Source organism: Heloderma suspectum, chromosome 3 (assembly GCF_057233095.1).
Source record: "Heloderma suspectum isolate Gila_16-S chromosome 3, 16-S_ref, whole genome shotgun sequence".
Taxonomy (NCBI): domain Eukaryota; kingdom Metazoa; phylum Chordata; class Lepidosauria; order Squamata; family Helodermatidae; genus Heloderma; species Heloderma suspectum.
Genome location: NC_139460.1, coordinates 137608405 through 137629619, shown reverse-complemented (window position 1 = coordinate 137629619; position 21215 = coordinate 137608405). Strand labels below are relative to the sequence as shown.

Genomic DNA, 21215 nt, shown 5'->3' with positions numbered 1-21215 from the left:
TGCTTCTAGACTGAGATGAGCTTTGAGACCCCCTTCACCCAGGCCTGGCTCTAGGTCTGAGGGGACTCTCATCATAGCTCTCCCTCCTCTTCTTTATTTTAGGAGTGAGTGGGCAGGCTTATCAGAGGAGGAGGAGTGGCTCCTTTGATGAGTACCAGCTGGCTGCCAGTGTAATTGCTCACAATGCCCAGAATGACATGTCATTCTGTTGTGTTGTTGTAAGCAATTACAATGGTGGCTGCCTGGTGCTCATTGGGTGACAGAAAAGGAGGCTAGGGCAGTGGTGTCAGCAGTGCTTGGCCCTTGGCAAGTGCCCAAGGATACCACCTGCTGATGCTGGGCTTGCTCCCCTGTGTTCCTAGAATACAGCACTGAAGAGAGTGTTTATTGTGTATACTGGCATAAAAAGACATCTTGTTTCTCTGTGCAGGGATAGGCAACCTAATGCCCACCAGATTACAACTCCCATAAACCCATGCTGGCTGGAGCTGATAGGAATTGTAGTCCAAAATATCCAGAGGGCACCAGGCTGGCTATCCCTGCTATAGATGTCTTTTTGTTTTGATATACACAATACAAAAGGCTGCAATAGCAGGTCTCAATCTGTTCTAGAATGACGTGTCAAAGGTGATTAATTTTTCTTCACATTTTAAAACAAAATGGGGTGAGGATGTTACCTTCTATTGACAATGTCAGAATGCAAACTGATGTAATGATGCTGATGATGTTCTTAATTTGTCTTATTCCTTTTAAAGAGTGATTAAAATATAGGCATCCACTAGGATGTATTTTCAGTTGTAAAATTAGGGATGTACGAAAGTCACTTACCTTTTACGAAATTTGATTCGCGGTGGGGGGGAGGCGTCCCGTCCCTCCCCCCCGAAATTCTGGCCGAGGGGGAGGCGTCCCGTCCCTCCACCCCGAAATTCTGGCCGAGGGGGAGGCGCCCCATCCCTCCCCCCTGAAATTCTGGCCAGGGGGGAGGCGCCCCGTCCCTCCTGCCGCGAATCCTGGCCGGCCGGGTCTGCAAATGGCAGCGGCCATAGCCGCCGCCGTTTGCGTCCCTGCAGTCAGCTGTGATAGGCTATGTAAATGTTTACGTAGCCTATCACGGCTGAGTTTAAAAAAAAACCAAAAACCGCGCATACGCAAATGGCGGCACCCATGGGTGCCGCCATTTGCGTTCCTTATTTTGGCACATCTAGTCTACGTAAACATTTACGTAGACTACGGCGAAAATAAGGGGAACGCAAATAGCGTAGCGTCTACGCTATTCACATTCCCCTTATTTTCGCTGTAGTCTACGTAAATGTTTATGTAGACTAGACATGCCAAAATAAGGAACACAAATGGCGGCATCCATGGGCGCCGCCATTTGTGTACGCGCGGTTTGTTTTTGTTTTTAACTCAGCCGTGATAGACTATGTAAACATTTACATAGCCTATCATGGTATTTTTTAAAAATCTAGCCGTGATAGGCTACGTAAATCTTTACGTAGCCTATCACTTTTTTTTTTTTTAACTTGGAAATGGCGGCGGCGGCGGCCGGTCAGAAGACTGGCTGCCGCCGCCGCACCACCGCCGGAGCCGCTGCCACCAGGGAGATTCGCCCAAGGTAAGTCCCGTCCCGGGGGGGGGCAGACCATTTCGCCACTGATTTTGGGGGGTCTAATGTGCTGGCATTCGGCTTCCCCGAGATTCGCGGCGAAATTCTCTGACATCCCTATGTAAATTCCAGTGCTCCATGTGCGAATGCTATTCTTTGGATAGCTGTATTATGCAAAAATAAGATATGACTGGATACAATTCTGGGCTGTATCCTACGGTGTCTGTATGTAGCAGAGGGAAGGGAAGATCTGTTGTGTAAGTGGACATCCGCTTGTGCAACATTGGATGTAACTGACTGTCTTTATAAATCCACAATAGAAGTGTTGAAATTAATAGGGTTTACCATAGTAGCAATCCTATAAAGTTTACTCTATGCTAAGCCGTATTAATTTCAATGCAAATCGCATGGAAAGCATTCACTAAGTGGAACCCCAAACCCACAGTAATATTGGGGAGGGGGAATAATACACAGTAATATTTTCTGTCATTTGTTTGTGGTCAATAAAATCACAACGACTTTTTTTTCTGAAATGTGGGAATATATGAGACGAAACCCTTGATTAAGTTTTGTGAACAGTAGACCGCTGTGACTGAGAAGTCCCCTTTGGATATATTTTTATACACTTGCTTTCTCTAAAACTGACCCTAAATTGCACTGACAGCAGGCATGCTAATCCCAGACCAGGAAATAGCTAAGTTGCCCAGGGGAGTTGTCATACCCCTATTGATTCCACAAATCCAATACACATTCTGCCAAGTTACAGCCTGATTAAATGTTCAAGTTAAATGGCAAACGCTGAGATCAGCACTACATTGATAGGAGGTAATAACTTTTCCTGGCCCATCTGCCTTTAGCAATATGCTGGCTGGGGGATTCTGGGAGTTGTAGGACTTTTTTCTGTCTAAACATGAATAGGATTGCACCCTCAGTGTGCCACCAGGAAAACAGCGTTATTTTGAAAACAGGGGCTTTTGCTTATGATAAGACCAGACTTCACCTGTCCTGGGGAATTGTTGTCTATCATATTTCCTATAGAGATATAAGTATCCTGGCTCTTAGCTTAGGAGCTCAGTTTAAGTCTTAAATGCCAGCTCTACAAAATTAACGTCAGCACCAAATTAGAACAGAGAAGTTAGAAGTACTTTTACCTATTAATGTTAATTAATTCAAACCATGGATTATGAAGCTGGGATCTTCAAAAACTATAGTTAAGAGTAACTATGACAACCCACTAAACTGCAGTTAATTCAAGGGCCAAAACAGATATTACTTTACATCTGTATCTAGCAGCTACATCCTTAAAAATTTTTTTTTACCATAGAATAGACACAGGGCACCTGATCTGGATCAGGACCCTAGTGTCGGCAAAGCGTAGAGGGGCTTTAACCCTTCTGCCCACACACACATACTATGGGACAGATCCAAATTGGGGGCCCTGCACCTACTCTAGAATAAAAATGAAAACAATATGTAGTTGCTAGATACAGAGTTAAAGTAATGTCTGTTTGGGCCCCAGAACAGAAGTGGAAGCTTCCATTCTCCTTGTGGAGAAAACGCATCGGAACCTGGGAGCCCAAGGCTCACCTAGGCTTATTAACATAATGCTAAACTTAAGCGTTATGTCTGAAAACAGCCATAGAACAGATAAGAGGGGTTCATTTACCATGGCAGAAACTGGTGCTTGGATTATACTCAGTGAGAGGAGCCCCTGAATCTTGTATGCAAAATATCTGGCCTGGGGCTTTGCTGTGGTGGATTCTGAAGTGGATTTTGAATACAAAATCAGCTTGAGATTAGTGAGTGTAGTGCCTCAGCTGGCTCTTGACTTTAGCAGGCTTTTTGCGTTCTAAAGTGGAATAACTACACTTCATTCTTTTTTTCTTAATCGTAAGCCATTTAAGAAAGAAGAGCATATGCTGTAACCCAGATCTCCCTAGCTGGTTAAGTAACATTTTCTCACTTCAACATGAACCCTGAATTTTCCTTCGGAATAATAGTAAGCATTTCATGGTGCACTTTCAAGCAAAATGCTTTACGGACATTATCTCAGTAATCCTTCCAACAGCCTGTAAGATAGGTCAATATTCTTATCATCCCTGTATCGCAGCTGAGGACTGAAGCTGGGAGAGGGGTGGTTTGTCTATGGTCACCTATTGACCTGGGAGTTGTCCCCATGGGGGATTTGCTGTGGGTTTGCTGCTTTTGGAGGTCGTTCGGGGCACATGATGTCGTGGCCATCCCACAGCCATCCCGGAGATTTGAGCTGGAAAAACTGGTTTTTCTAAGACTACTTTTAGTCCAAGTGTTTTCCTTAATTCAGCTTGTCTGCGCTTCTGTTGTGGTGTGCACCAATGCTCCACATTTACTACAGCATGATAGCCCTAACCAGGGGTGTATCTTGCACCTGGCTGTGACCTCATTGACCCTGATCAAGGGGTGTTTTTCCCAGTGTTTCCCCGATGTTTCTGCCATTTCGCAGCTGGCCGTTCCGGAATTCTGAGCTACCTCATGGTATTTACTTCACCTTGACTACCACTAAACTCTGGTGGCCATCCTCACAAAGTACAACTGTGCTTCACTGGCAGCCTCTAACTTTTTAAAACAGTAAGGCATAAAAGCACAACGTCAAAATAGCGCATTAGCGCTACATTGTGAACCTGAAGGAAGCACTCCAGATTCACCCACCACAGTTGCCTGTGGACTGTAAAGTGTATTGGAACCTGGACACTTAAAGTCATTACTGCAGGAGCATGCTAAAGTGTGTTTATTGGGCAAGCTAGTAGAGAGGGTTTCAGGGGCTAAGGCTTACACTGGCAAAAGCGCCTTGAGGGAATGGTGCCCCCACATGCTGCTCTAGGCAAGGGAGCTACAGCCAGATCACAGTTCCAGAAGTAGTTACTGCAGTAGTTCCACAACTGTGCATTTAAAAAGCTCTTGAAAATAGTGCATTTGTACAAAAATACATATATTCGCTATAATGTTACAGCAAAATAGTGCATTTGTACAGGCGTACATACACTCGCTGTAGCACTACAGCGAAATTACACCACACCACCAGCAGGATACTGAATAATGCTGATTGCAGTTGCAGCTAAGCAAAATCATGCTTTAGGCACACCTTCTAAAGTACTTTGAAAGGCACAAGCACAACTACAGAGGCAGGGGAAAGCCCCCCAGGAACTACTCCATCCAATGGTTCAACCACCCCAAGTTAAATGAAAACAAGGTTCTGCGTATTTATTCCTGTTTGTATTGCACTATTGAGGTTTTAGAGGGAAAATTATTTTAGAAAATTGGGGGGAGTTAGGCATAGGTTAGGGAGGCAAGCACTGACACACACACTGGTCAGAAAAAGGAGAACAAGGAGGGAGTGGGAGGGAGTGAACAGGCTCTCTAAGTGATGACATGGATGAGACTCCACCTAGTAGCCACCCAAACAAGTTGTGGTAAACTGCCACGTGACCTGCCCAGAGCCCCAGGATAGCTTTGGGATAATGCGGATTTTCAAGCACTGTGTCCCCCCAGATGGAGCAGATATGACTTCAGTAAGAAGTGCAACAAAGTGAAGAGTGAACTAAACCCGTTGTTGTGAAGATTTTCCCCTGGTTCAATGAATCTGTAGCAAAGCTGACACTTCAACTGAGGACTTCCTTTTTCACAGCTCAGTCTTTTAGCCACCATGCTACACTAACAGTCTGTTCTGAGGTGCTGGGATTTGCTTTTGGAATAGCTTTCCACACTCATGCCCTGATCAAGGCCCCATCTACATGGCACCACTTTTACCCTCCCCATCCCGTCGCAACTGCACAGCAATGCGGCTTCGAACTAGCATCCCCTGCAATACATAGCGATCTACTGCAGGCTTCTCTAACAGACTCGCAGTGCTCCCTTTTTTTGCCATTATACTTAAATGCGCAGCTGTGCAGTCCCGTGAGCATGGGGGTGCAACACTTCATTGGCTGTTTTGCATTTTAGGGGCTCTGCTGAGTCTTTCTGTCCCTCTGCTGAGTCTTTCTGTCATGAAATGCTCCTTCATTTCCACGCCATCTGTTTGTCAGTTCCCCAGCCCGAGACTCTTGCGATGGTTCGCACTCAGAAGTGTGAGCAGTACGTGCCTACCCATCGCTCCGAAGTGGTGGCTGGAGCAAAGATGGTCCTCCTCCAAGACCCCTCCCCCCCCCGGCCCTTGGGCACTGAGTCCAAAAGCAACCATTGTGAAGATACGAAGCTGCAAAAATGTGCGAAAGTGTGATTAAATAACTGAAAACGCCTCTCTGTGCCTTTGTAACTACACAGCTGCGAAAGGATGGGGGGAGTAAAGCAGCATCACAGCATGATGCAAGCACAACACGCCCACCTCAAAATGCGAAGTCGGTTGAGGGAAGGGACAGATGGCCCGACTTGCAGCAAACCCCCCAAATCTCAGCAAAACACCACCTTGGAAATCCGCATTTGTATGTTTCCGGGATGAAACCGCAGAAGGCTGCAAAATGGCAAGTGCATTGTCTGTACTGAGGGACCTCAACTCGTACCTGCCCCGGGGTAAAAGCTGGGTGTAGATGGGGCACAAATATTCCCACAAAAGAACTTTTCGTATATACCCTTCTCAGACAGAATACAATACAAAATACTCGAGGAGTGAGAGAGGTGTCATCCAGCATCTACAGCACTTGGGGATGCATAAAAGTGTACCACTGAAACCATCCGCTCTGTATGTGATCTTAAAAGTGAAGAGAAGAATGTTTTTAATGTTTTGGTGTACCTGGCTCCTCCAAACCAAAGCTTACCTTCCAATGGCTTCGGTAGAAAATGAGCTGCTGGTTTTGTTTTCTTCACTCTGTTCCCTTTCATGACTTGCCCTTCTTTATTGAGCCCCAAGAACCAGGCCCTACCTGACTCTTGCTGTCTGTAGAGCATTGATGAGTAGATTACATAATAATTTTCAAAAACAGACTCCTTAAACTTGCACTCTGGTGTAAAAAGTTCCTGCAAGGGAAAGGGAAGATGTTAAGAGGACAATCCTAATAAGTGGTTTTCTATTGCTGTTCAGTTTTTGCAGTTCAATACAAGAACTCAGGTGGAATTATTTGGGGCTCACACACTGGTTATTGGCACTGCATGACAATTCAGTTGATGTGTCTTCTGCTTATTTGCCACATGTAAAATGTGATGAAAAACACATTTGCAGTTTTGGAATGCAAAGTACAGTAGGTATACTTTGTAAGCCATTTACAGGCTAGCCAGGATTTATGCCTGGTGGAATATGAAAAAGACAAATCCTTGAACCAAATCAACAAAAAGCACTGGTGCAAGAAAAGCATCAGTTTTTCTTGTTTTGTGTACATTTCTCATTCTTGGAGACATCCATGCAATTGATTTGTAAACATAGTCATTGAAGGAGAGAGATGAAAAGTACTACATAAAAAAGGTACATAATGGTGCTTTTACACATACTCGCACAGCAATGCTAACAAAAGAATTTTGAAAGGTTACAGCAAACTTGGGCAAACAATTCCTGTTGCTAAAAGGGACTCTTCACAACCATGATTCACCATCGTTCGATTATATCTTGCTGCTCAGCAACCAGCTAGCAAGAAATACATCTAGAGCAACACAGAAGCTCTTGTAAACTCATCAGCACAAGCATCAAAAGCTAAATTCCTTCTGAGTATTTCTATTCAGTGGATATTCCATGTAATTTAAGACTTTTCCGTCTAATTCACTTAAATGATTACTTTTATTAATGATTGACCAGAAATGAAAGAAACTGAAATAACTCAATATAACCTAAAACATAAGTTAACATTAAAAGGGTGGAGAGAGGTCCAACCTCAAAGGAGGCTTTCTGATCCCATGCCTCTCTGATGTTGGCAGAGGCAAAAGGTGATGTTCCATGGGCAGATCAAGGGGCAGATCCACACGATACATTCCTGGAATTGGGGGAAAATGTATGCCAGCCCTTGCAACCAATGGGAGAGGAATCGCAAAGTTTTTTAAAAAAAAATAACCAAAAAGGGACAGAAAAAAAAATGGTGCTCCACATTTTGCATCTTATTGGTCATTTCTCCCAGGCTACTCAGTGTGTGTGTGTGTGTGTGTGTGTGTGTGGTCTGTGCAACCTGCTTAATTTGGGGAGCTTCATTTAAGATACAGAAACACTTTCAAGTTCCACAGATTTCAATGGGAGTGATTTATGTGTATGCTTAAGTGGCCACTGAAATTAACAGGTGTTAAACATGCTTAACTTTAGCTGGATTGTCACATACCTGTACATGGGTATGTATGTGTGCATGTGTGTGCGCATGCGCGCACGCACACACACAAGGTTAGGTCCCGACTGTTTAGTCGTGTTTTAGTCCAACTGAAATCATTGGGACTTAACCTAGTCATCACTAACATGCCCTACTGATTTCAATGGGAGTGAAGCGTAACTAACTTAGTCTGGGTCCAACCCATAATGAAGCTACAACAGATTATACAGTTGGCTCTTTATTTTGTAGTGCTATGATCCCTCCCTTCCTTGCGCAGAAGGGAGCGCACAGAGACGCTGCCTGTGGAGGACGGGAAACTGACTTGACCCCACACACACCAGGAAGTTCTCTGTGCGGGGGCCTGGGTTGCTGGACATGCCCAAGGTCAGAGTGCACTTACTAAATGCCATGATTGGCATCTCATGGAGAGCCAGTGTAATGTAGTAGTTAAACCTGGAGGGACTTGGCAGGTGGCAGTACCCCACAGGTGCTTTATTGCTGACCCACGTGTTAAAGTGCTGGACTGGGGCCTGGGAGATCTGGGTTCTAGTCCCCACTGGGCCATGAAGCTTGCTGGGTGACTTTGGGCTAGTCACTGACTCTCAGCCTCACCTACACACAGAGTGGTTATGAGGATAAAATGGAGAGGAGGAGGAGGACCATACAAGCTGCTTGTGTTCTTTGCAAGAGGATAAAAGGTGGGATATAATGTATTTTTTTTAATGACTGAGTAGGAAAAGAGAAGAAAATGTCAGGAGATGATGGTGGAGGGAAAACTGATCCACCAGATCCTCTTCTGGAGGGATCCATCCAGCAGTCTGTTCCTCTCTAGTGCCCTTGTGTATATGGTAATCTCACTCAGAACATGAGCAATTATGCCCTCTACAGACTTTCTATTCTCTCTTGAGCATGCAAAACTGCTTGCTGCATACATGCTAGAAGATGAATCATTCTCATCCTCTTCATATAAATATACATATTAAGATGTGTTGCTCGTGATCAATAGTGGTTGTAAATAATAATGTTTTTTGGTTTTATTGCCATCTTTGGCATGATCAAGAAACTGGATTCTGGGACCACCCTTTGCTGTGAATCAGCAGTTGTACATTCTGCTTTCTTGAATTCCATATACCTTTCATTTTGTCTTGTGTCCTCACTTAACCTAACCTGGTTCTCCAAGGGGTATCAATCATGTATCCTCCTCCTGCTTTTACTGTCCTTGGGCATCCCCAATATGAAATGGAATGAAGAACACCGTGACATTTTAGGTGACTTGCATACTTTTATTAAAGTGAGAAATGTTCAATCCCAGTTAGATGACAGATGTAAATTCCAGAGAGTTCTTTACTTTTACAAAAGTCAGCTGAAAAAACATTAAGTGTTTTGTATTGTACTTAACACTTTTCTGGAACTGCAACTAGTACAACCCACCCAAACTAATTCCTCCTAGCTATAATCTGAATCATCTGAGAATTACATGATTTTAAAATGCTCAGAGGAATTCATAATTCCTTGTGGATGGAATGGTTCTGTTGCTAGGGCTTCCCTGTGACCTTCTCTTTATGCCCTTCTCTTTCTAGGTCCATTTAGCCAGTCTATTTTTAATACAGGTCTTTAACAGTGCAAACCTATACATGTCTACTCAGAAGTAAGCCCAGCTGAGTTCAATGCGACTTATTCCCAGATAACTGGGCACAGGATTGCACCCTTAAGGGATATATGTTATACCCACAAATATATAAAATATACACACAATTACTATTGGTGCAGGCTGACCTGAGCCCTTGGGATAATGTGGGATATAATTTCAAATAAACACAAGAAACAATTCCTCTTGGTTCACCTTCTCACATTACCTCAAAAAAGATGTGGCTGCACTCTTGAGTAATGAAGGGCCTTTCCCCATGACAGTATTGTGCAAGGGACGTGCAGCTCTGAGTTCTTGCGGGAGATTCAAACAAGTTTATGTTAACTAGTGCTTTTGCTGTAGAGAACCTGCATTTTTCCAGCAACAATACACACCACATTTGATTGCTGGTAAAATGTGGCTCCTTTCCTAGGAAATGCATCTGGTGCCCTTGAAATGGCGATGTTTACTGTTGTTGTGGGAATGCCACAGAAAGCTAGAGGCTAGCGTCCACGACATCACAGGAAACAAGTGACAGTTCCAACTCCGAAGCCGCCGCTCTACAGCCATGCCAATGTTAAAGCTTTCCTTACAATGCCTCCTTTATTATTTCCATTTCAGCAGCTGAGTGCTCCCCACTGTACTTCTTCAGTGGTCATGTTGATGATAGCCTTTTAAAATATATAGGGGGGGGGAATTCCCAATAACTCCCTCTGCATGCCATTTGATTAGCTTTTTGTGTATGTATGCTTTCTGCTGCTTAAAAATGTAGTTACAGCCTGTGCACCGTGCTATCCTTCCAACACTTGAGTGCATAGATATGCTTTCTTTTCCCCCTAAAGAAGTCTGGAAAGACCACCTGCTCCTGTAAGAGAAGCCAAACTGCACCCAACCCCATCATCCATCCCATGAGAAAGGATTTTGGGTTCAATCCCACCCACCAAGGCACAGTGCCCATGCACAGAGGGATCATGGTGAGGCTCAACAGGGCCCTGCTCTCTCTTGGCGCACTCTTGTAGGAACATAGGAAGCTGTCTTATACTGAGCCAGACCACCAGTTCATCTAGCCCAGTTTTGTCCACACTGACTGGCAGTGGCTCTCCAGAATTTCAGGAAGGAATAGTTCCTACCCTACCTGGAGATGTCAGGAATCGAACCTGGGACCTTCTGCATGCAAAACAAGTGATCTCCCACTGAGCTATGGAGCCTCCCCAGGTACTGTCACACTATGGTGTGACCTGCCCAGCTTCCCTCTCTCTGCTCTGCCAAGGATCACAGATGCAGTCAGCAAGAGCTAACCTGCATCTGTTAAAATAACATTGTTCAGCAACAAAATAATATTAAATCATGGTATTGTAAGATAATAAAATCAGGTGACTGCTTTGCTTATTATTATGATAAATTGAAATGTTAACAGTATTATCCTGCCATTTGTTGATCAGCTCATGCTAAAGCACATTTTGTTACAATATGAAGACAAATGAAAATCATCTGCATTTATACTTCATGGATAGTGGAGATAAATATTTTCTCTTCGTGATACTTACACCATAATCCTATGCATGCTTACTCAGCAGAGCCGGCCTTACCATTAGGCATAGTGAGGCAACAGCTTCAGGTGGCAGATGCTGGAGGCAGTGGTGGAAGCCCCAGCCATTCCTTCTGAGCCCCCTGACCATTCGATCTCTAGGAAGTCAGAGCTTGTGTGCCACACAGCCTGCCCCACACCCTGTAAAGTGGCCTGCATCTGTCAGGAATGCTGCAGTTTCAGGATTCCTGCCATAAGCAGAGAGTTGGACTAGATGAACTCCAAGGTTCCTTCCAACTCTAAAATGTTATGATTCTGTGATTCTTTAGTACTAACAATATTTTCTCAGGTTTTTCGTCTTCTTTCATATGGAAAGGTGCTAATAATAAATTGAACAAATTCTGACACAGGGATTTCTGCTCCTGTCAACAATAACAAAGAAGCACAAATGTTAAGGAAATATTACCTACCTACATGTTGTCTGCCTCATGCCTAACACTTTGCAGACCACGGATTTTAGAAACATCCACAGTCTGCTTACCTCTTTAGATGATGCTGTGAACCTCCAAGGTGTCTCCTGCACTAAATGCCATTTAGTTCAGTCTCCCCCGCACAAAGTTCTCGTTCTCCATTGAGACCTCTACTGAATACAACCTGATCCAACTTGCTCTTACAAAATCAACAGACAATATGGATTTCTTGTGGCTCTGATTTTCCTATACAGTATGGGAGGTCTGGGGGAACTATCTTTTAAGGTTGACTGCTCATACTCACCCACAGGCTACAATTAAGGCTACTCCGGATGTTGTCTTTCATTGCAGAATTACACTAAATTACCCCAATGTAGTCTAAGTCACTCATTTATTGCAGTTGTAATTCAGTTGGCCCACTCCGTGGGATTCAAGACAATGGGCTGGAGAACAGTTGCTAATAGTCCAGAGGCTGCAAAACTGGAGTTAAATTCAAGGGCCAGTATCCCAAGAGGTATTTTAGACTCACCAAGTGACTCTCTTGTGCTGGAGGGAATAGAAGGAAAGGAGGTCTCTGATACAGATGTGTTGTAACACTGTTAAGGCATTAGTGGAACAGGTTTGGGGGATTATATCAGACACCATGAGCATCTCTACACCAGCCTAAAATCCTGCATTTAAAACAGGGCTTTCTGCTTCCGTTTTAAATGCAGGATCACAATGACTCCCTTTTTCACCCGCTTCCTTTCCCCTCTCCCCTTTCCCCCTCCTTCTCCCCCGTATCTGAGTCTTCCATTGTCTTTCATTGATCTCACTCCTCTTCTTACCACTTTTTTTCTTTTCATGGAGAGAACTCAAGCAGAACACTGTGGGGTAATTTGATAGCTTATTATCAGCGATCTATTTAAAAACAGAACAAACGGCATTTAGTGCAGGAGATGCCTTGGAGGTTCAAGGAATCATCTAAAGAGCCCTCAAACTTCCACAATGGAGCCATCTCAATAGCAGAATAAAACCTCCATGTGAAGAAAGCCTGTTAATCATATGCCGTTTGATGGGAAGTTAATGCTTCTTCTTTCAGTATATGAACAGGATCGAGAACAGCTTCTCCAGGACTGCACCATATTCTTCCTTACAGTAGCTAGAATGCAGGTAGCTAGATACTGGGAAGCTCCTCTGGATATTCAATCCAGAATTAGGTCACAAGGATTTGGGCTTTGGCATTGGCTGAAAAGTTAATGCATCAAAGTAGACTGGCAAGAGGTGCAGCCAAACACGATTATTTCTCTGAAATGTGGTTTCCCTTCATGTCTTACATCCATCCTTCATCATCTCATTTATCCTTTTGGAAAGATACCTTTACCTGGCTTATGATAGTGATCATGTTTTAACAGGCTTTCTAATTTATTTAGGCTGCAATCCTATGCATGTTTATACAGAAAGAACTCCTACAACTCCCTGGCTGGGGCATGCTGGGAGTTGGAGGACTTTTTTCTGTCTAAACATGCATAGGACTGCACCCTTAAAGGATGACTTCATTAATATTTGTTATATGTTCTCTTAACAATGTTTGTTTTTGTTATTTTGTTTCCCATGTTATACATGTACTCAATTAATTTTTTAATTTATTTTTGAAAAGGATCCATGAATATTATGTTATGGTAACAAGTAGCTTATGTTGCTCAGTCTTATCCTTGAGTACCACAAATCAACACCCTTTTATAAATTAGAGCACCAACCTATGGGGCAATTCTAAGTACCTGTATAAGAAAGATGATGCACAGAGAACAAGTATTTTAAAATTGATTAGGAAATATGATAAATTATAGTCTACGACTTGTTATGTTTTGTTAAATAATTTCATGAATTTAATAAATGCAATATTGATTTAAATTAGATTCAATAGGGCATTTATAATAGTGCATAATGTACTAAGATTCTTATTCATGAAATTATTTAACAAAACGTGAGTTATAGATTACATTTTTTAATAAACTGAAAACAATGTATATCCATGGATAAACTATTTTGATTTGAACGCACTGATCTCCACATTGTTTAAAGCAAAAACAACATGGCATGATTTATATGATCAATCAGTTGGTAGCTAGGAAATTTATCCTCTTATTTTCCCCTTGTATAAGGTTTAGATTTTTAGTGACAAAATCAGATAAATTAATATAGCCTCTATATTTGCTAGATGTAGGAACAAGGCAAATCTCTTGATATAAATATGGTTTACATACACTAAAAGCACTGATCTTAATAAGCTAACTACAGATTAGTTAAATCAGAGTTATAATCTGATTTGCAGATTGATTCACAATTGGGCTAAGCAGAAGTATTTTGATATAAGCTGATTTAGTCTCATTCAAATCAACGGGACTAAACCAGCTTAAATGCTAGCAATCTAATTTAACTGGACTAAGGTTAAAGTTTTTATTTCGGATCCACTCATTTCTCCTGCAAAGAGAGGTAAAAAACCAGATGCAGCTATGAGTTTCCTTCTCAGCTGTTACAAAAGTGATGAAAAGGACTTACTCGTGTTTCCTTTGTACACTCCCCCATATATTGTAACTAGCAAATGGACTGGGCTTCACATGGGTGGGAATAGTCCTTACGTTGATACACTGAAGCCTTCATTCAAACTTACACAGCTGTCAGAGTTGGGCATATTATGCTCCCTCCATCTGAATGAAGCCCTTCCCCACTGACACCCCTAGGCACAGCCCTGCCATGGTGTACCCCTATAGCCCCAGGAGTGAGGGGTCTGACCCTGAGGGGGGCTGCCCCACAACTGGGGGAGGGTCGAGAGTATAACTGTGTCCCTCAACCTACTAATCTGTTGCCGCTTCAAAATGTGTGGAGTGCAAACCTATGTGCTAGTTAGCGAAGTCTGCCCCTAGTGGCTGAAAATCTAACTGCAGGCTTCAACCACATGGAGACACCAGTGGAGGCTGGTGGTTCCAGTTTCAGAGGGGTGGTGCTTCCATTCTGGGTTTTAGCTAGAACCACCCAGAACTCTAAAGGTGCTATCCTAGATGCTGAACCCTATCAAAATGAGTTCAGTGCCAGTTTCAGCACCTCGGATATCACCTTTAGAGTTCTGGCTGGTTCTAACTAAAACCCAGAATGGAATGCCCCTCAGAAACTGGAACCACCAGCCTCCAATGGGACATGCTTAAATTAATTAAAATTAATGTATTTTCAAAACAAAATATCCCTGAAGTGCACATTTGTAGATTCCCTTAGTATACATGCCACATTTCAGGTGCATAGCTTTCAAGGTCTTAAAGCTATGGTGATGGCAGTCACACAGACAGATGGGAGGAGGGCAGAGAAACATCCTCTTTTATGATTTTAGGTAATCATATGGTTAAAATGTATGGTTAAAACTTTCTTGCTGCAGTGCTGAATCATCACGCCAAGTTTGGCTGAAATCGATCAAATGCTTTTGAAGCTGCAAATCTTTAGAGTTTTTGATTGGCTGCCGTTTTGTTTCAAGTTGGTGGACGAAATTTTCTCTTTTCCCACATACAGGTAGAACAAATCCTGAAAGTTTCATAACAACTGGATGTACAGTTTTCGAGTCCGTCGAAGACATACAATGCTTCCTTTTATATATACAGAACTAGCAAATGAACCCGGCTTCACACAGGTTGGGGAAAGCCCTTAGTTAGATACAACAAAGCCTTACACACCTGTCAGAATTGGATACAGTGAAGCCTTCAAGCAAAGTTATGCACCTGCTAGAGTTGGACAGATTATGCCTGCCCTGGCCCCTAGGCCCACCCCTACATAGTGACCTCCCATAGCCCTTTGAGGGGGGGTCTGTCTTGTTCTTCATTTGCTGAAAACTGCCTTGAGTTCCCCGCTCTGGCAGCCATGACTCCCTTCCTCTCCACTCCTCCTCCTCTCCCTCTCCCACTACATCAACTGCCAACATTCTTTTTCCATTACCTGGGCAACTCACAGCCTTCCCACAGCCCCTGCTGTATCTATGTGATAATATAGGTTGAGTATCTGATGGCGGACAAAAAAGTCAGTATACCTAAAACCATCCCAGACAGAGGTCCAACAAATCCTGAAAATTTCATAACGAGCAGATGTACGGTTTTGGAGTCCATTGAGGACATACGGAAAACACTTCCATTTATATGGAAAGAAGATATCTGAAACCATTATCAATTCAAGCAAATGGAGTTAGGATGAGATAAGTATAAGACCTCAAACCTCTACGTATGTAATGTAAGAAATATTAATGTCAAGCCTATCCATGTTTTATTGTTCTGAAGCTTATTGTTATTCAAATATTTATGTTGTGGAAGCCATACAAAACTTTAAATACATACATACGTTTATTCTGAATTTTGAAGAATGGAGGTGAGTCCAAAGCTCAATGATACAGCACACGCGTTGCATGCAGAAGGTCAGAGCTTCAGTCCCTGGCATCTCCAGTTAAAGGCTCAAACTAGAGGTGACATAAATTGCATAAATGCAATTACCATGCACATTTAAAAAAAAAAATGTAAAGAGCAGCTCCGTTGGAACCAGTGGAGGCTTCTCTCCTGAACCAAGCGCATTAATTGTGTTTATACAATTCATGTCACATCTAGTTTGGCTCTTGGATAGCAGGGCCAAGAAAGATCTCTTCTGAGCCAATGATTGTCCAGTAATCTGACAGTATCAGGCAGCTCCTTATGTTCATATGATAACTTCATATGAACCCACAAAAGGTATGAAAGGATTTACTCCAAGAACAGTGCAATAAAATTATCCCCTGCTCGTCACCAGGGGAATAGATTCAGTGTTCTCAGCAGTAAGCCACAATGCAAAGCACAACAGCGCAGAAGTCACTGTTAGACAAGTGGCTTACAACTGAGTACACTGAATCTGATGAAGAGCAACTATGCTCAAAACATGCATGCTGGGATAATTTTATAACATTATCTTTGGAATAAATACGTTTGTACCTTTTGTAGGTTTCCACTGTGTTTCCTGTTTGTCCTTCTTTTCTTTGCATAAGTTTATATGTGCCATAAAACTATCTCAGCATCTGACTGTACATGCTCTGCTGTCTATATGCCCCACACAGCCTTTCAATTAGGAATTCTGCGAGGTAGTGTCTCACTTTCTGCTTGCCCAGACTGCTGCTCCTTTACCTTGCACAATCTGGAAGGAATCTGGCTTTTCTTCACACAGCATGTTCTTCCATGTCTGGTCTAGGTAGTGGAGGAATTTGTTTCTAAACAGCTGTTATTAATATAGAAAAGTGGAAGGTTTGTTGATAGCTGGCTGGCAGTCAAGCCGATCTGATCACCTGGGAACTTCATTTGGAGAGTTCTTCAGTCAACATTTGAAGGGATCTTTATTCAAAGATAATGGAGCAAGAAGGATGACAGAGAGCCAAGCTACTAACTGTGATAATAATGCTTCCCAGGGACCCAAGGGAGAAAGGTCTACACAGGACTGCCCAAGCCCTGTCTTTATTGGGATTGATTTAGCAAGCTCAAGGGAAATACTAGCATCAAAATGTTCAGAGCACAGAGGTTGCTGGAAACCACAGAGGAAAGAAGAAATGTGTCACGTTTCTGTAGCTTGTTTTTAGTTAAACTGTGAGACTTTCTCCATGACAACGGAAGGAGAAGCAAATGGAGGAGTACCGGATTTTTAAAAAGGAATCAGCTTTTCTGCGCTTTGGTCCATGCATGGCTCCACAAGCGAGTGCTCCGCACCAGTAAAAATCAATTCACAGAACATACTTCCGGGTGGAGGTGGGGGTTAGAGTGAACGTCATCTGACTGGCAGGGGCTACTCAACCAATAAGAGAGGTTTTCCCCCTCTCCTCCCCTTTCCCCTGAAGGTCCATATGAACCTGCATTTTAGGAGAAAGCCTCATTGAGTACAATGGGAGTTACTTCTGAGTAGACACACATATGCTTGTGCTGGGAAAGGGGTGGGAGGAGAACACAGGAGTGGGAAACCAACCTCCTTTCTCACCGCACGATCTCTATAATGAAGCTGTGAAGTAGTTACTTCCTAAGGCAATAAACCAAACAATGGAGAATCAGAGCCTCGAGATCGCGCTTTAGAGCATTTAGGGAATGTGCTTTAAACTGTGCAGTTTCAGTTGAGGGGGATCTCTATGAATTCTGATGTGGGCATTTAGGGGACAAACTTCATTGAGCTTAATGGGAGTTACTTCTGAGGAGGCACTAATTTGTTTGTGCAAGGACAAGAAACACACATGAAACACTCTTTGACTGGGGTCAGGGTGAAAGGCACACCCCTGGGCAGGGCTAGCATACCCGAGGTCAATGTGGGTGTTGGGGCACACAGCAACTATACTGGGGAGAACCTGACTTGAGGAAAAGAACCAGACTTTAAGCAGTCTCAGGAAATCCGGTTTTTCCCGAATAAGATCTGGGATGGCTGCTGGATGGCCATGACATCATCTATCTCTAATGACCTCAACATGCAGCTGGCTCAGAGTAAATCACTGGTGGAGACACCTCCCGTGTAAGTAAATGATATAAAAACTTCTGGTTTTCTTGACTTTTGCTCAAACATCTTATTTAACCCCTTGACGTGTACACTAACTTTCCTGTATTATTTGACTTCCTCTTGTTAAATAATGCTTTTTAATTTAATGTAATGGTTTGATCGATGGGCTTTGAGGACAGCATTTCTATGTCAAAGCCTAGGCTTATTAAGCATCTTACCACAGGAGGGTGGAATTAAGAGCACGATAAAGTAACTAAAGAACATGGTATAATTAAAGATGGACAAATCTCTCTGTTTTAGTTTCTACAACTTTGAAATGTTTGAATCACAAATTCATTCCATCCCATTTCTGCATCAGTTTGTGAATTGTTAGTAAAAAGTTCACATGAAAGTCATAAACATTTTTGTATGCATTTCTCCCAATATATTCCAATACATTTCTCCCTAATATATGCATACACCAGGAGAAATGCACGCAAAAATGCATATGTTAGGACATATGATGAGAAAGATATTTCTTCTAACATGTACAATTTTGTACATTTCTCCGAATGTGTCCATTTTGTGCACACTTTTCCCTAATGCGCACTTTTCTGAATGTATTTTTTAATTAGAGAACTGCAGTGCAAAATGTGTGGAAGTGGGAAAGCTGAGAGATAATTGCGTTCTTGTTAGCATATTAATTCAGAAAGTGCACCACTCAACTTTGGGACATATAAAGCAGTGCAAAAAAAATAAGGAGGCACAAATATCTCTAAACACAATTTCTTTAAGACAGAGAAACTCAGATTAATTTCCTGCCAAAAGCCTCTTCAGCTGGGGGCCAGGAGTCAATCCTCTAACACTCATCAAAGAAGGAAGTGGAAGCCTGAGTATCCAACGTACACACTTTTCCCTATGAAACTTTAGCCTGCTGGGCCCAGAAGGTGGCCACATCATAGAGGACTGAATCATGATTCTGGTCATAGGATTTATAAGCCTCCAGAATGCAGATGTCAAGCCACCCAACGATGGAAAAAGATGAAATTCTCTCTCCCACCCTCACCCTGCCCCAGTTGCTACACATTATACCTAATGGAGGAATCCTTACAAAACTCTCGAGTACCTTTAGAGTGCGATCCTATGTAATCATTTTAAAGTACGACAGGACACTTTTTTCCAACAACAGACAAAGAGTGCAATCCTATTCATGTTTAGACAGAAATAAATCCTACAACTTCCAGCATTCCCTAACCAACCATGCTGGGTGGGGAATGCTGGGAGTCGAAGGACTTTTTTCCAGGGAAACATGCATAGGATTGCACTCTTAATATCTTAACTGGAAAATGACACACACACACACACACACACAGAATTCTATTCAACAAAGAAGTGGTCTTTGTCCATTTAGACTTTACATTATATTCACAGTTTCAAACTGAGTGCAAAGCATTATGGAGTCCTTATCTTAGTGATAGTCCAATGGGACATATCACTATTTCCTTTTTAGAAATTAGGAATTAAGGGCAAATGAGACCAAGAGGGCATGTGGACATGGGCTTTCTCGAGTGACTGCAGGTGCGCTTTTGCAAGTGATGGTCACACCAACCGGCTGACATGCTGGGCAACCATAAGCCAAAGATCAACTGTGCTCATCCTCACACCAGTCACTTCTAATTTCAGTAAACTGCAGGATCACTGTGGGGGGAACAGCATCTGTTGAGGAAAACCAGCTGTCATCATGGCGATTCCAAAGTTTCATGGTAAGAAGCACTTTCTAAAAGTTACTTCCTCTTTCACATCAAGTTTTCATCTATCTTTGCTGGGGAAATCAATGCTCTACCATACCCAAGAACATAGCCATTCTAAGATGTATGTGGAAATCCCTGTGGAGATCACAACCTAAAGGTTCTAGATTGTGAAAGGCCAGTGCTCCTTTCACAATCTTAGCTCTATGAATGGCTATGTTGGCATAATAATTCCTTTGGAATTTGACTGGAAATACTGGATTATAACATTTGAAAGGGGACATGCAAGGCTAACCAAATCCATTTCAGCTTTATAGATCTGAATGGCTGCTTAGGATGATCATAAAAGCTGCACCCTGCATGATTACTATCAAAGAATTAGTCCTTTCTGACTCTATGAAATTGTTGTTGTTCAGTCGTTCAGTCGTGTCCGACTCTTCGTGACCCCATGGACCATAGCACGCCAGGCCTTCCTGTCCTGCGCTCTCTCCCGGAGCGTGCTCAAGTTCATATTCATTGCATCCGTGATGCTATCTAGCCATCTCATCCTCTGCCGTCCCCTTCTCCTTTTGCCTTCAGTCTTTCCCAGCATCAGGGTCTTTTCCAGAGAGTTTTCTCTTCGCATTAGGTGGCCAAAATATTGGAGCTTCAGCTTCATTATCTGTCCTTCCAAAGAGCAGTCAGGGTTGATTTCCTTTAGGATGGACTGATTTGACCTCCTTGCAGTCCAGGGGACTCGTAAGAGTCTTCTCCAGCACCACAGTTCGAAAGCATCAATTCTTCGGCGCTCAGCCTTCCTTATAGTCCAGCTCTCACAGCCATACATTACTACTGGGAAAACCATAGCTTTGATTAGACGGACCTTTGTCGGCAAGGTGATGTCTCTGCTTCTTACTATGCTGTCTAGGTTTGCCATAGCTTTCCTCCCAAGGAGCAAGCGTCTTTTAATTTCATGGCTACAGTCACCGTCTGCGGTGATCTTGGAGCCCAAGAAAGTAAAATCTGTCACTGCTTCCATTTAAATAGACTAGCTCTATGTTAAATATGGGAAGAGTTAAGTTAACCTGCATTTGTGATTCCTAAAAGTAAGATCTGAGAGCATGAGTACAGAATTCTATTCCACAACAGAATCAATATGTGACTGGGCCTACTGAAGAGAATGACAACCCAGTCCTACTGGGAAAAGCTGGCAGTTTCTCTGAACCTGTTCCATATGCTGGCGTAGCTTGAATTTCTAATCTCAGAGGAGGATCAGGGAATGAAGCCAGGTGCATGGGTCACACCTGGTCTCCAGCCCCTTGCACCACCATCTCTGCCAATGTGCTCCAGTCCAGCTCCACCCCTTCCTCATGTACAATGCCAACAAAGGGTCTTTCTGCATCAGCCTCCCCCAACCTGGTGCCCTCCAGATGTGTTGAACTGTATCTCCCATCACATGGGACATCCCACTGGCCATGTTGGCTGAGGACGGTGGGAGTTGTAGTTCAACACATCTGAAG

General features: G+C 43.0%; 1 protein-coding gene across 4 annotated transcripts in view; it reads right to left on the bottom strand.

Moving 5' to 3' along the window:
• Positions 1–21215, bottom strand: part of FGF14 (fibroblast growth factor 14) — a 456868-nt gene that overhangs the window by 4991 nt on the left and 430662 nt on the right. For all 4 annotated transcript variants that reach the window (XM_084841808.1, XM_084841807.1, XM_084841805.1 and 1 more), the window contains one exon: positions 6397–6595. In XM_084841808.1, coding sequence (XP_084697934.1) covers positions 6397–6595 — 199 coding nt within the window. The remainder of the gene's footprint in view (positions 1–6396; positions 6596–21215) is intronic.